Source organism: Anguilla anguilla, chromosome 3, assembly GCF_013347855.1.
Source record: "Anguilla anguilla isolate fAngAng1 chromosome 3, fAngAng1.pri, whole genome shotgun sequence".
In the NCBI taxonomy this organism is placed as follows: Eukaryota; Metazoa; Chordata; class Actinopteri; order Anguilliformes; family Anguillidae; genus Anguilla; species Anguilla anguilla.
The window spans coordinates 32338854-32354729 of NC_049203.1; the positions used below are offsets into that span (position 1 = coordinate 32338854).

Below are 15876 nucleotides of genomic sequence, written 5' to 3' on the forward strand. Positions count from 1 at the left end.
TTATTAAGACTGAGAACTTTTGAGCATAGCTAAGCCATATGTTTGCTGATAGACCTAGCTGACATCGTCTTCTGGAGTAAGTCAGAAGAGGAGAACAACAGCACTGATTTTCTGTCTCTATCTACTGAACACAGATAACATTTCATCATTGCTATGTAAGTATTACTGCTCAAAATATTGCAGTTATACACGTTATTTTTGAAACTGAGTGTCTTTAAAAGGTTAGTGGTATTTTATAATGAGGATATTTCACACTGTAATGTAAGCGTTTGTTGGTAGCTCAGTAATGTTTGTGTTTCATGCACCAGCTATGACGTGAAAGCTGGAACATTGCCAAAACGTGGTGGACGGTTGAATATTGTTTTAATGTTGTCCCATCCCCATGCAAGAAAACATTACATACTGTAGAGTACAGAAAAACATACTAGAGTTAATGATTACACATTTAGGTACTGTACCACATTGTGTGACAATGTTTTTACATTATGTTTTAATCTGATATCAATGTCTCATCTTAAACCTTCATAAGGGGTTCATTTATAAGCTTTATAACAGACAAAAAGCATTTTATTCATTTTTGGAGAGATTTTGGATGTTTCTGGACCCCTATATATTTTAGACCACTGTACTGAAGGAAAGCATGTAATTCCCACTTGAAAATGATGCAACATTGAGTCAAAACAGTTGATTTGTAGTGAAATACATGATTATGCTGTGATTTACAGCAATGCATAATTTAGACGTTTTGGATAGATTTGGAGACACTGGGTACACTGCTTACGTTTTGCTTCATAAATCTTTAGTAGTTCTACATATCCACCCTAAGATTTTACGCAATTGTGGTCAAGGAGTTTTTGATCCAGGACATGTATAGTTTAACCTGTTTTATATATGGGATCTCTCAGTATTTCATTGCCTAGACAATTGCATCTGTGGCAGTTACTTTCTTTCTATGAATATAACCTAATCTAGTATTGTAAATGGTACAAATGTCTTGCTTTATTTAAGCCATTTTTCCAAGTGTCTGTGAAGCTCACATCTGGAGTTATAAAGCTGTAAATAGGGTACCCCCTAAATGGGCAAGGATTGTCCAAATTTGGAATGTGCGCAAAGGGGTTATTTGGTAGTGAATATGCATGGCTGAATTCTATTTCAGTGTCTAACCTTACAAAATGTAAAAGACGGAATTGTACATATGGCTGTTGAACACTCGGACAACAGAAAAAAAGAGGAAATACAGTAAAAGGCCACTAACTTTAAAAATATTGCATGGGTACAAATAAACTGGCAAGTAGCTTATCAAGAAGTCTGAGTTTGCTATCCACCCCATGCAAACACATGTACAGGCATTTAGGCTACTGTCTGTTAGAGGCGGTGCATGGGTTGTTTAAAATTGCCAGCATAGGCTACCCTTGCCCATAATCCAAATTCAACCCCTAGCCCCTAGTAGTTCCCCTGGAGTGTCCTCAGTATTATAACTCTGACATCACATCAAGGGCCACTCACAAAGATTGTGCAAAGAACTCTGGGATACCCCCTTCAGTATGAAGCCTACATTGTCGCTGGTTCAGTCATTTCTGTTGTCTACCACAGAAATATTTTAGAAGAATTTTAATGTATATTTAAAAGGCTCTTAATGCTAAAATATTTGGTTTCCCAGGAAAGTATTTATTTAGAGGAATGTATTTTTTAAATACTATTTGGGAAAGTATTTGGTTTTCCATTAAAATAATTTAAATAAATCAAATACAAAGTATTTCATGTGTAAATGTATTTGAAAATACTTCAAATAGGCTATATATTAAACTATATTTTCAAATACAAATACATATTTGTATAACACTTTTGGGTTGAACTACCCCGCAGCCTTATTGTTGCTTTGAAATTATCCAACAAATACACAACGTGCTGTCGGCTATAAACTCAATACGTACGACCTAGCTACCTACAGCACAAACACTGTTTCACATCCACAGTTGAACTGTTTTTCTGTCCTTCAATATTATCGTATTCACCTGATGTCACTAGTCGTTTAAGATCGCGCACACTGCAACAATGGATTAATACTGCCACCTAATTCACACCACCACTCACACCCGCTTCAGCAATGGGCAGTCAGCAATTCAGTGAGTCAGTGAGTCAGTGAGCCAGTCTGTCCCTCAGTAAAAGACTGTTCATGCAAAAAAAACTCCACCTGCCAGGCCTTACTAAATCATTAAATTTAATAAACTTACATTGTTGACTCGATGAGCTGTGATAGAAAATTCCGGAACAACCTCTGACTGTGAACAGCACTCCTGTGTTTTTAGTATCTTCAGCACACTGAAAACACAAAAAATAACTGCTTGAAACAAATTAAATGTAAAAATAAGAAAATTCAATGTAACGTCCTCAAAAGGACCTTATTGTGTTTTGTGTGCAATAAATTTTAAAAATTACTAAATAAATGTAATTCTTGTGTATATTTAAGAAAGCCATCAATGTGGTTTAAACACTTACAGCACCTGGAAGAGCACAACAGTACCACATCAGGAATGATGTTGAGGGTCTCAGAGAGCAGATTTAACTTTACTAGGATTTTTTTCTTTAATTAAATAAATAGTAAATCCTTCCAGAAAGTAAGCAACAAAATATTTACTCTGATAGTAAAGCCTGGGTACATTTACTGCTTTAAGTCAGTCAAGTTCTTTGGAAAGTCACTCAGTGACTCACTCACTTTATTGTGCTTGGACCAACATGAATAATTCTTCCAGAATCATCCGGGTGGAAGTAGATCCAGTCCGATTCCAGTGAGCAGCAGTTCATATCTTGTATTCCGTTTTTAGCCTTAAGAATCAGACATGAAAGGAGATAATTGAATACTACAGTCTAAATGAAAACTGAATTAAAACTTACATAAAATAAACATTTACTGAAATAAATGACAGTGGATTGCCATAAGCACCTGCTGGGGCTTTCTGCCAAAAAAAGCTGACCTTCTTCAATGTACATGCTTATTCCACACTTGAAATTGGTTTTTTTAAAAACTGACTTTGCCTAGACAAAAGATCAAGTGAAACAGTTATGTCTATTACCAGGGAACCATCCTGCAGGGAACAAATGTGATGTGTTCCTTGGTGCCGTTTGTTGTTGGGTGTGAAGATGTAGTGCCAGGGGTGGCCCCCGATCTGGATCCCATTATTGAAACATGACATCTCAAACAACACAGGAATATCATCTGTAGGAACCATGGTATCACAGTTCATTTTCAAGAAATGACACAAGATAATGATTCTTAATTACTGTATTGGTGTTGGTCGAGACTAGGTTGTCATACCACTGATGGAGATGTTAACCGGAATGCCAAACGGAGGTTCCCCTATGGTCGCCCAAACTCCATTCCATTCGCACCGCTCTCCAAGCACAAGCTTCTTTGTCGTGTACTGAGGAAACATTCAGAAACCCTCAGTAACATGTGATATTATGTCAATTTTTTAAAGCCATAAACAACACAATGCATGCATTAATGTCTAGACAAAAAACTTTTAGATTACTCAAAATAATTGAGGCCAACAGTTTACATACATCTAGACTAAAGACATTCAAACTCATTGTTCTTTGGCTTAAAAGCCTCACCCTTTTTCCTCCATACATAGAGCTGATCATTATGGCCAAAAAGTTAATAAAATCATAAAAAACCCAGAATTAAGTTTTCAGGTTTTCAGGTGACCTAGCCTTTTGGAGGAGTGTTCTCTGGTCAGATGAAACAAAAATTGAACAGTTTGGCCATAATGATCAGTGCTATATATGAAGGAAAAATGGTGAGGCTTTTCGTCCGAGGAACACATCCCAACTGTGAAGCATGGGGAGGTGTTTTGCTGGAAAAGGGATGGGTGCACTTCAGAAAATAGACGGCATCATGAGGAAAGAGGATTATCAAGAAATACTAAAGCAGCATCTCAAGACATCAGCTAGAAAGTTAAAACTTGGACGCAACTGGGACTTGCAGCTGGACAATGTTCCTAAGCATGCCTACAAAGGTGTAACAAAATGGCTTAAAAACAACAGAGTGAAAGTATTGGAGTGGCCATCTCAAAGCCCTGACCTGAATCCCATAGAAAATTTGTGGACTGAACCAAGGAGGCCTACAAACCTGACTGAGTTACACCAGTTATGTCAGGAGGAATGGGCCAAAATTCTGGAAAAGTATTGTGATAAAGCTTGTGGAAGGCTACCCCAAGCGTTTGATTCAAGTTAAGCAATTAAAAGGCAATGCCACCAAATACTAACAAAGTGTATGTACGCTTTTGACCTACTGAAAATATGATATAGTACATAAAAGCTGAAATAAATCTGTCTCTTAGCTATTACTTAGAAATGACCTCTTATGGAAACAAAGTAAATGGTAAATGGACTGAATTTATATAGCGTTTTTATCCAAAGCGCTTTACAATTGATGCCTCTCATTCGCCAGAGCAGTTAGGGGTTAGGTGTCTTGCTCAAGGACACTTCGACATGCCCAGGCCGGGGTTTGAACCGGCAACCCTCCGACTGCCAGACAATTGCTCTTACCTCCTGAGCCATGTCGCCCCAGTAGTAGATACCCTAATTAACTTAACCTCTTAGCGCAAAGCCCCTAGGGGTCGGCACGCCTAGATTGCTGAATTCAATCATTCAGTGCTACTGCAACCAAATCATGAGCTAAAAACCGAAACGCTTTGTTTTAGTTTCATAAGTCGATGATACACTACAACTATGCAGAATACGGAGTTTCGCAGCGCCACCATTGTCACTCTGGTTGTTCATTTAACAAGCACCCCCTCCCTGCAGCCTCATCTGCAACTACACCCCCCAGCCATGACACACTGGACAATAGTGTCTATCTTGGCATTCATAAAAATATTCTTTCACCACTCAAAAATCGTATTCTGTCATAGCAACAAGATAAACTCGACAATAACCCTAAAATATGCCAATACAACAGTGAAAATTCTGCTCACTGAATAACAAAATAAACAAGACAAAGTTTTCAAAGATTATACCATGTCATTCTGCAGTCAATATCTGGGACTAAATATTGAATAAATATAAAACCTTACCATTGGTTTTACGCATAGAGGTGTCCCTTTATGTTGTCTTGGACAATCCGTTTGTGAAATATACGTGCATTTGTGATGCCTGGGTACCTTCCAAAATAGCTGTGCATAATACCACACGTGTTGTTCACGGCGTTGTCACCCTTTTTAGTACAGTCTGGCTTGATTGACAAATTATTTATTCAGTAGGTGAGAGTATAAGCTTCCTAATGATGTATAACAAGTCTAATTTTGCTTTTGGAATAGCATTTTACAGGTCAGCATAACTGAAAGTTTTATCATCATCGAATTCACCTACACATTCACTCTGTGGTAGCAGTAAAAGACACTGCACCTGACGAAACGTTGTGAACAATTTTTCTTAATTTCTTGGAAAATACTATTATTATTGAGGACTTCTGAGCATAGCTAAGCCATATGTTTCTGACAGGCCTAGCTGACATGACATGTTTTCTGGAATAAGACAGGTGCGGATAGAACTGTTACATTGATGTACGGTCTCTGTCTTTATCTACTGAACACAGATAAGATTTAATCATTCCTATGTAAGAATTACTGCTCAAAATATTCTGGTTATATACGTTATTTTTGAAATTGAGTGTCTTTAAATATGTTAGTGGTATTTTATAATGAGGATGTTTCACACTGTAATGTAAGCGTCTGTTGGTAGTTTAGTAGTTTTTGTGATGCATGTTATGGTGATGACATGAGAGTTGGAACATTGCCAAAACATGGTGGATGGATGAAAATTGTTTTCATGTCGTCCTATCCCCATACAAGAAAACATACGAGAGTACAGAGTATAGAAGTACATACAAAAGTTAATTATTACACATTTAGGTACTGTACTGCATTGTGTGACAATATTTTTGCATTATTTTTTAATCTGATATCAACGTTTCATCTTAAACCTTCATAAGGGGCTCATTTATATGCTTTACAATGGACCCCTAGATATTTTAGATATTTGTATTGAAATACGTGAATAGGTTGTGATTTACAACAATGCATAATTTAGACATTTTAGATAGATTTGGAAACGCTGGGGACACTGCTTAGTTTTTGCTTCATAAAACTTTAGTAGTTCTACATATCCACCCTTAGATTTTATTAACATGTGGTCAAGAGGTTTTTGATCCAGGACATGTATAGTTTAACCTGCTGTATATCTGAAATCTCTCAGTATTTCACTGCAAACTAAAAAAGAGCAAATTCATTTTAGACTCATTGCCTAGACAGTTGCATTTGTGGTATTTTATTTGTTCCAAAATTATGAATCTAAGTTAGCATTGTAAATGGTACGTGGTGTAATGTCTTGCTTCATTTAAGCCAGTTTTCAAGTCTCTGTGGTCTTCACAACTGGAGTTATAAAGCTTTAAAGAGGGTATCCCCTAAATGGGCAAGGATTGGCCAGATTTGGCATGTGTGCTAAGGGTTTAACACAGGAAATATATGGTAACATGAAGTGTGTGGATTTGTGAAAATTTGAGTTTGAATGTCTTTAGCCTAGGTGTATGTAAACTTTAGGCCTCAACTGTAAATTGCTGTAAATCACACCATAATCATGTATTTCACTAAAATCAACTGTTTTGACTGAAGAAAAGCACTGCTGCATCTTTCAATTGGAAATTATAAGCTTTCCATCAGTACAGTGGTCTAAAATAATGCAAAAATATTGTCACACAATGTGGTACTGTACCTAAATGTGTAATCATTAAATCTAGTATGTTTTTCTGTACTCTACAGTATGTAATGTTTTCTTCTATGGGGATGGGACGACCACGTTTTGGTGATGTTCCAGATTTCATGTCATATCAGGTGCATGAAAACACAAACACTACTGAGCTACCAGGGAAAGCTTATGTTACAGTGTGAAATATCCTAATTATAAAATACCACTAACCTATTTAAAGACACTCAATTAAAATAATTACGTATATAACCAAAATATTTTGAGCAGTAATACTTATATAGTGATGATGAAATTATATCTGTGTTCAGTAGATAGAGACAGAGAATCAATACTGCCGTACTCCTCTTCTGACTTACTCAAGAAAACTATGTCAGCTAGGTCTATCAGCAAATATATGGCTTTGCTATGCTCAAAAGTTCTCAGTAATAATGTCTTACAAAATAAGACGAAACTGATCAATAATGTTTTGCCGGGTGCAGTGTCTTGTAATGGTGGGGGGTGTCGGAGAACCAGAAGCGACTAATACAGGGGAACGAAAAGCTAACGCTACAGGAAGCGTTAGCTACCAAGTCCCGAAGGACAAAGGAAAGGGAACACCAGGAACTGAAACACAAAATAAGATCCTTGGGAGAGCAACTCCCGTATACAAAGGATCAGACACCAAAAGAAAACACGGAGTAAAAACTAACTCCGAAGGACAAACCTGTCCAGCCATAAAACTGGCTCGAGAAACCAAAAACAACCCTTTACAAACCATGGCAAAAAGAAAGTAACCAGTGATACAGAGACGAAGCTCTGATACCAAACCCTGAGACTGGTCTCAAAATAAAAAGACAACTGAGTGACAAAATACTCAGCGAAAATAAAAACCTCAGACACAGCTCAGAAAGAAACAAATAAGGGACAATGGCCCAATACCAAACAGCTCACACAAGCTCAAAATAAAAGTATAAATACCCTAAGGCGTCAGAATGCGCTCAATGCGCTAAGAGACTGAAAGCCTTCTAAATGAGGACACAAAATCACACACAATCACAATTCTGCAGAGAGTCCACCGAGTACCTATACCTTACCGGCTTTGCGTAAAAGAGGTTTGACACAGAAGCGCTGATTGCTGGTCAGTCAACGCTTATAAAGGCACTTCCCCAGGTGAAAATAATAGGAAATCAAACACCTGAAACAAATGAAGCATTTCCCAGATGCAGGGTGCCCTCTAGTGGCAGCACAAGGCCACTGCACCCCAGACCCATGACATGTCTTTTACTGGTACCACAGAGTGCATGCATAAGGCAATGATGATGATACATAACCTTTGCAGGTTTATAAAACGCTATTCCAAAAGTTAAATTAGACATGTTATACATTGTTAGAAAGCTTATACTGTCACATATTGGAAAGATTAATTGTCAATCAAGCCTGACTGTATAACAAAGGGTGACAACACTGCAAACAGTGGTATTACGCGCAGCTATCTTGGAAGGTACCCAGGCGTCACAAATGAGTATATATTTCACAAACGGATTGTCCAAGACAATATATGACAACTCAGTCTCAAAAGGGACATCTCTACGTGTAAAACCAATGGTAAGGATGTATATTTATTCCATATTTAGTCCCAGATATTGACAGTAGAATGACATGGTATCATTTTTGTCTTGTTTATTTCGTTATTCAGTGAGCAACGTTTTCACTGCTGCATATTTTAGGGCTATTGTTGGGTTTATCTTGTTGCTATGATGGAATACGATTTTTGAGTGGTGAAAGAATATTTTTATGAATGCCCAGATAGACACTATTGTCCAGTGTGTCATGCGTTGGGGGTGTAGTTGCAGATGAGACTGCAGGGAGGGGGTGCTTGTTAAATGAACGACCAGAGCGACAAAACTGCAAAACTCTGTATTTGGCATAGTTGTTGTTATCGTCTACGAATGAAACTAAAACAAAGCGTTTCGGTTTCGTGGTGGTGAAAGAATATTTTTATGAATGCCCAGATAGACACTATTGTCCAGTGTGTCATGGGTGTTGCAGATGTAGGGGCGACATAGCTCAGGAGGTAAGACCGATTGTCTGGCAGTCGGAGGGTTGCCGGTTCAAACCTCGCCCTGGGCATGTCGAAGTGTCCTTGAGCAAGACACCTAACCCCTAACCCCTAACCGCTCTGGCGAATGAGAGGCATCAATTGTAAAGCGCTTTGGATAAAAGCGCTATATAAATGCAGTCCATTTACCATTTACCAGATGAGATTACAGGGAGGGGGTGCTTGTTAAATGAACAGTAGAATGACATGGTATCATTTTTGTCTTGTTTATTTCGTTATTCAGTGAGCAACGTTTTCACTGCTGCATATTTTAGGGCTATTGTTGGGTTTATCTTGTTGCTATGATGGAATACGATTTTTGAGTGGTGAAAGAATATTTTTATGAATGCCCAGATAGACACTATTGTCCAGTGTGTCATGCGTTGGGGGTGTAAATGAAACTGAAACTGTAAATGAACTATGGTGGTGTCACTACAAAAATCTGTATTCGGCATAGTTGTCGTGTATCGTCTACTAATGAAACTAGAACACAGTTTCTCTTTTCAACTCATAGTTTGGTTGCAGGAGCAATGAATGTCTGAGTTGAGCAATGTAGACACGCCAGCGTGCCGACCACAAGGGGGATTGCACAAAGTGGTTAAGGCACGGTTTTTGTTTGTGTATGTACGAGCCCCACAGTAGGGTACTTAAATCCGGACCATGCCAGTGTCAACTGTGGCTGATATTCACACTGGGATCTAATGTTGCTCACGAAAGGAAGGGATTCATTCAGACTAGATTAGGGCTGGGCAATATACCGCCATGATGATTCTCGAAGCACTAACGGTCATTGCCACCGAGTGGTGTAATGCCTTTCCATTAGTCTTTTTCTCTTTAATTATACCTGATGTAGCAGTAAATCAAACTTCAGAGAGCATGTGAAAAGCTTCTAGAAAAAACCTCACCACTGTTATCTAGTCAGTGATCATGATACAGCCAATCAGCAGTAAAACTGTGCAGCTTCCATGTGTGGCTGTTTTATCAACATCCAATAGTTTGCAGTCATTGTTTTTTTCCGGAAGTATTTCATGTGAACTGAAGCATGGTTGTTTACTACTGCCTCAGGGATAATTAAAGAGAAAAAGAAGGGGGAAAAAGGTGACACCATATGGTGGCAAAGACCGTTACTGCATTTGATAATTATCGTTGAGAAATATATCGCCTTGCCCTAGACTGGATGACAGTGTCTCAACATGCATCTGTGACAACTGCTGGTTGATCAGGCACCTGCAGTAACATGAAAAACCTTAAGCGGACTTAACCCACTTAGAGCCCACGCTCTCAGACAGGAGAAAGCTAACAGTGCTCTACCACTGCAAATTCACAATCAGTCAGGGCCCCATTAATTGGGATCCTCCTAGCAGCCATTGTGTCTTCCACAAATGCGCATTACTAACTTCAACTAGAAATACTGCCTTGCGGTTGTATGCCTCCGCCAACCAGTAGCCAGTGCTCTGTTTTTTGCGGTGATGTGCTGGGGTGGTGGTATCAAGGCTTGGAGGTCAGCAGTCTCAACAAGCTGTTAAGGAAGACCAGCTAGGTGATCAGGTTGGAACTGGACAGTGTGGAGGCAGTGGCGGAGAGGAGGACGAGTGTGTATTTGAGTTATGGTCAAAAACATGTTTTGTGAGGTCACAGTGACCTTGAACTTTGACCACCAAAATCTAATCAGTTCATCCTTGAGTCCAAGTGGACGTTTGTGCCAAATTTGAAGAAATTCCTTCAAGGCGTTCCTGAGATATCACGTTCACGAGAATGGGATGGACAGATGGACGGACAACCTGAAAACATAATGCCGCTGGCCACAACTGTGCCGTCGTGGAGGCATAAAAATTATGCAAATCATAAGTCCAACAAAAAACTGGTGAGATATTTCAAGAATCAGTATGTAACCACCTCTTGCAGATTCCTTACCTTTTGTACAATGTTTTCAAAACTGTACAGCTTCACCACCTTAGAACTGTAAGAAACTGCCAAGACCCCTTGTGACAGAATCACATCCACAACAGAGCACCCAAACACCTACAAATGCACATAGCAAAGTATTATTAAGGAACAGTTTATGCCAGCACCTAAAGAGATCTAAGCCCATTTTCCATTGCACAAAACAGTTCACGAACCATCCATCCCCAGAACTATTGGGAACCTCGGCAGTAACAGTAGAAATGTTTTAAGTTTTTTTTTTTCCTCCCCACTATCATTTACGATTGTGATTCAGTAACGTTAAGTATTAGAAACAAAATGTAACAAAAATACGGGTATGCCATTACATGTTTTAATTTAGTTGGAATACTTTAACCAGCCATAGCACAATGTCTGAATAAATGATTGCTGTGACACCTTGCACAAAACAAATTCTTGTATATCCGTAAAGCAAAACTTTAAAACACCAGAGACCCAAAGACAGACCCACCTATTTAGCTATATTTCTTTGAATACAAAGTTTGTTTTTGTGACATCCCTAACATTATTGACCATATCATATAGATATATGATGCAAATAAAAGCTTACTCAGGCTACTCGTGATCAAGTCATATTTGTAGTTTTGTTTGGTAAGGTTGTCCTAAATTAATTTCAATTTCAAATTTGTCACCTAACTTGTAGCTGGGTCTTTAAAAAATGGTGTCTGGTTTACTCAGATTCACAGGAAGTCTGAATTTGACCAATCAACGATGTACAGGACTGCTAGCTCCACCCAGTAGTTCCTGGCACATTTTTTTGCTACCTCTCTGGAATGGTAGCAAAATTTAACTCCGAGAACTATTCACGGTATTCTTCTGCCAGTAATGGAAAAGCATCCAAAACTCATGATCACGGTTTCATGACGTGGTATGATACGATATGGCACAACAGTAGAAAAGGGGCTCAAGAAAATCTCAGCCAATGGAAGCACACCTACCCTTCTGCTGATCTCCAAAACACCCACAAGCTCCAATGGTACAACCTTAAACACTGCCAGGTACAGAAGAGTGCTCTGATCAACACCTGCCTTTGTGAACAAAGAATACAAATTTAGTCACTATTTATTCTACTTATCATTTGCTTTTGTCTCCCACACAACTGTTCTTATCAGGTGCATTCAAAACAAAGTTCAAACATTTTTGATTTTATATATGCTTTGGGTCTGTGAATTGGACAATAAAATCAACCAACTATTGCTGTCGTTGTCAGCTTGAGCAGGATTGAGAAGTCGGAAGAATAGAGATATTTGTGGGGTAATGTCTCATAGCATACAAAAATCTATAAAAACTAATTTCACCAAAAAATGTCATTATGACCCTTGGAGACATGTTTTGAGTGTACAGAGATTCAAAAACATTACAGTGTTTTTTATCCAATCTTTAACAATCACAAAATATGTGGATTCTGTTAATACTTTTGCCCCACAAATTTTCATGAACAAATGTGTCTCCAAGTTCTGACATCTCAAAGGAGCAATCAACTATCCTGCAACAGTGACTAAACAGCAGAGATCATGCTTTCACCTGAAAATCTGGGGAGTGTGTGAATGTGTACCTTAATAAGCTTCTCAATCGTTATCACTTTTTGACTTTACTAACTGGGTGCAAACACCATAACTGATTGGCTTACTAAAACAATTTAATACATATTCCATAAAATAACTTCATGATTATTTTAACAATCTTAATCCTAGTAATGCAAAAAGCCCTTTACTTCCATGGCAGACAAAGCTAAACTTGTACACCATGAAAGTATACATAAATTAAGCAACATAAAATAGACACTGAACAAAACAGGGCTGTAGTTAAAGTATTTACATAAGCCTGAAAGCACGTTTTTAAAAATAGGTCTTATTACTGAATAAAATTGGAGTGCAAGAAGTAACTGCCTTATCCTTTCATTTTATAATTTCTGGCTGGGTCAGTGAGGAACCACTTCATTCCACCCACTGAATCCCTCGCTGCCTGGGAGACATTATGGCCAATTACACAGGGCCCTATGGGGCAGCGGACCATGGTCAGCATTGGCAGAATCCAGAAGTCATACCTCACAGTGAGGTTCCAAAGCATCATGATTAATTCATTTAATTTTCAAAATGATCCAGATTTGTCCCCCCAGGTGCTAGTCAAATTTCAGATCTCTACTGTCTTCTGATTGCACTTACCTGTCTTACCAGGGGTGTCTGTTTATTCTGGACAGATTTGATGTAGAATGTTTCCTGAGAGACATCCCAACCAAGGTACCTGTTAAAAAAAAACTGTTTAAAACCCAAAACCCCAATTTTTTGTTTTTTAAACATACCATGTTGTGTTTTAAACAAGGAAACTTTAATGGAAAGTTTAACTTTGCCACAAGTCAAGAGTTCTCAGTTTTGCTTGCTTTGCTTTGCTTGAACAGTCAAGATTTGTTGTTGACATAAATGGAGGTTGAAAAGATCACTGGCACCCTGTGGAACAATATTACAAAACACTTTAAACTTTTAACCCTAAACTCATGCTGGCTCGCATGTCCTGTGTGAGCTGCAGAGTAAGAGATTTTCAAAGATAACCTAATTCACTATGTGCAGTAATGCTCTGCTACAGACGGGTGACATATTAAAGGAAAACCCTGAATAAATGAGTGAAGAAATATAACGAATGCAGATGGTTCCATACAGGTGTACTGTATGATACAATTAAGCCATTAACATCCTATCACACTCTGTGGCATGAATAAAAATGCTGAGCATGCCCAGTTGACCTGGATTTTGGATCAAGATGGCAAGAGGAAAACATCTAAGTGACTTTGAAAGAGGGTTCATTATTGGGGCATGGATGGCAGGAGCTTCAGTCACAAAGACTGCTCAACTGGCTAGTGTTTCGATAGGAACAATGACTAAAATGACATGTGCTTTTAGATCTATGGGAAAGCAAATAGGATCGGAAATTATGGTCAAAAACGCACATTTGATGACTGTGATGCTCATGGATTACTGCGATATGTAAGGAAAAACAGAAGAGCAACTATTCCTCAGGTGACTTAGAATGTCATGGCATGATCAGACGGTGACAGCAAGAACAGCGACAACTACATAAAGAGGGATATTATAGTACGGTTGCAGTGCATAAACCCCTCATTACAAAGACAAATGCATATTTGAGAGATCGGTGGTGCATAGACACTAGTCTACAAATGTGGGAAAAAGTGATAGTCAGATGAGTCATTCCTCACCATATTCTTGACAAGTGGGCGACTGCAAGTGTGGCATACACCAAAAGAATGGTACAGGACTGAATGCATGACCTCTACAGTGAGCAGGTCCAGTGGCTCTGTTATGCTGTGGGGGGCATTTTTCTGGCATGGTTTGGGTCTACTTGTCCCCTTAGAGGAAAAAGTCACTGCAAATCAATAAAAGTTATTCTGAAGGATCACCTTTATCCTATAATGAAACATGTGGTAGCGGGCTCTTCCAGGAAGACAATGCCCCCATCCACAGGGCATGAGGGGTCACTGAATGGTTTGAGGAGTATGAAAATGATGTGAACCATATGAGATGTCGCAGTCACTAGATCTAAACCCAATTAAACATCTATGGCAGATTTCGGACCCAAGTGATAGACAGTGCTCTCCACCACCATCATCATCAAAATGGATTTGGAAGAATGGAGTTCCATCCCTCCAGTAGAGTTCCAGAGACTCTAAGGTGCATTGAAGATGTTCTGGCAGCTCGTGGTGGCCCAATACCTTGCTACGACACTATGTTGGTTTTTCCTTTAATTTGTCACCTGCCTGCATCTGACATCTAAGAACTATGAATAATTAAACCGAAGTTGCGAAAGAAAATAAATGGCACATGCCTTGTACAATGTACTGGTTCAAATGCCACAGAGTAGACATTTTCAGGTTTAGAAAGGTTAGATTTTACAGTTCCAAAAACAAATTCAGGATATCATGTCAACCACCATAACATGCCAATAGTTCCATTAGTACTCACACATCAATACTTTAACCTGTGACTCCAGCTCCATGGATGGGTGTTGTACTAGTCCCAATGATTTTGGATAGTAACATGAGTCTGTTATTCTAACACAGTAAAAATACTGTAATCGCATCCAGTTGGCAGGGCACACACTTCTATCAAGGGCCATCAAGCAGTTACTATACTTGCATGAAAAATAATATCTCACACTGAACTAAAAAAAAAAAAAAGACGGTTCAGTAACTAGTTGCTTACATTGTACATCCAGACAGCAAAAAGCACACACACAAAAAAGATGTAGCTAAATTGAATTTAAGACAAATTACCTGAATTTATGATGTGGAGAGAGATAGACTTTCTGCAATTGCTCTCCCGTCTTTATTGAGAAGCGATATAACCAGTTATCGGCAGCCAGTGCAAGCAGACAGGGGTTTTGGTCAGAGGGTTTAGATAGCGCTTCACTCTATAAAGACAAACAAAATAATATAAAAATCCAGAAATATATAAACATCATAATTTTACGATCCTTTTTTTAAATTTTTTTTTAAACTTCCTATAAACATCATGGCTCCTTGGTATGGTTTCTGGTATACCACAGTACTGCCATGTAGCTTTCGGTACAAACAAAACAGCAACTCCAGGACTCAATTCAGAATCTGAATTTACTCCTATAGGTTTCCTGACACATGAGGAATTCTTTCATGTGGAAAGCTTGTGAGTGGATAACATGGGGCAGAAACTTTCCCCTGTTGGCAGGTACTGAACTTAAATTCCTGTAACCCAACCGGATCAGGTCCACTTTGTAACATACTTGTAGTCTCAATGGTGGGAGGGAATAGATATAGTATATTAAAAGGCAACAAATCCCTTCAAGCACACCACCATCTCAGAAAGTGCTGGTGCAAAATTGTATTGCAGAGACTGGCATACCTTCCCAAATATTTATATTTTCACAAATACTATGCCTTACTAAAGCAGACTCAAAAACCAAAAACATGACACTTTTTAATAGGAATCACTTCTGACCGAAATTACATACTCCACATGATCAAAACAAAATGATTAAGTACATTCAAAAGGAAAAATATACAAAACCATATGTGACAGGTG

General features: G+C 38.6%; 1 protein-coding gene across 3 annotated transcripts in view; it reads right to left on the reverse strand.

Moving 5' to 3' along the window:
• dcaf17 (ddb1 and cul4 associated factor 17) overlaps positions 1–15876 on the reverse strand; it is a 30230-nt gene that overhangs the window by 11035 nt on the left and 3319 nt on the right. For all 3 annotated transcript variants that reach the window (XM_035411017.1, XM_035411016.1, XM_035411018.1), the window contains 8 exons: positions 15093–15229; positions 12973–13051; positions 11746–11835; positions 10760–10867; positions 3317–3422; positions 3075–3217; positions 2717–2826; positions 2235–2322 (listed from right to left, as the gene is read on the reverse strand). In XM_035411017.1, coding sequence (XP_035266908.1) covers positions 2235–2322; positions 2717–2826; positions 3075–3217; positions 3317–3422; positions 10760–10867; positions 11746–11835; positions 12973–13051; positions 15093–15229 — 861 coding nt within the window. The remainder of the gene's footprint in view (positions 1–2234; positions 2323–2716; positions 2827–3074; positions 3218–3316; positions 3423–10759; positions 10868–11745; positions 11836–12972; positions 13052–15092; positions 15230–15876) is intronic.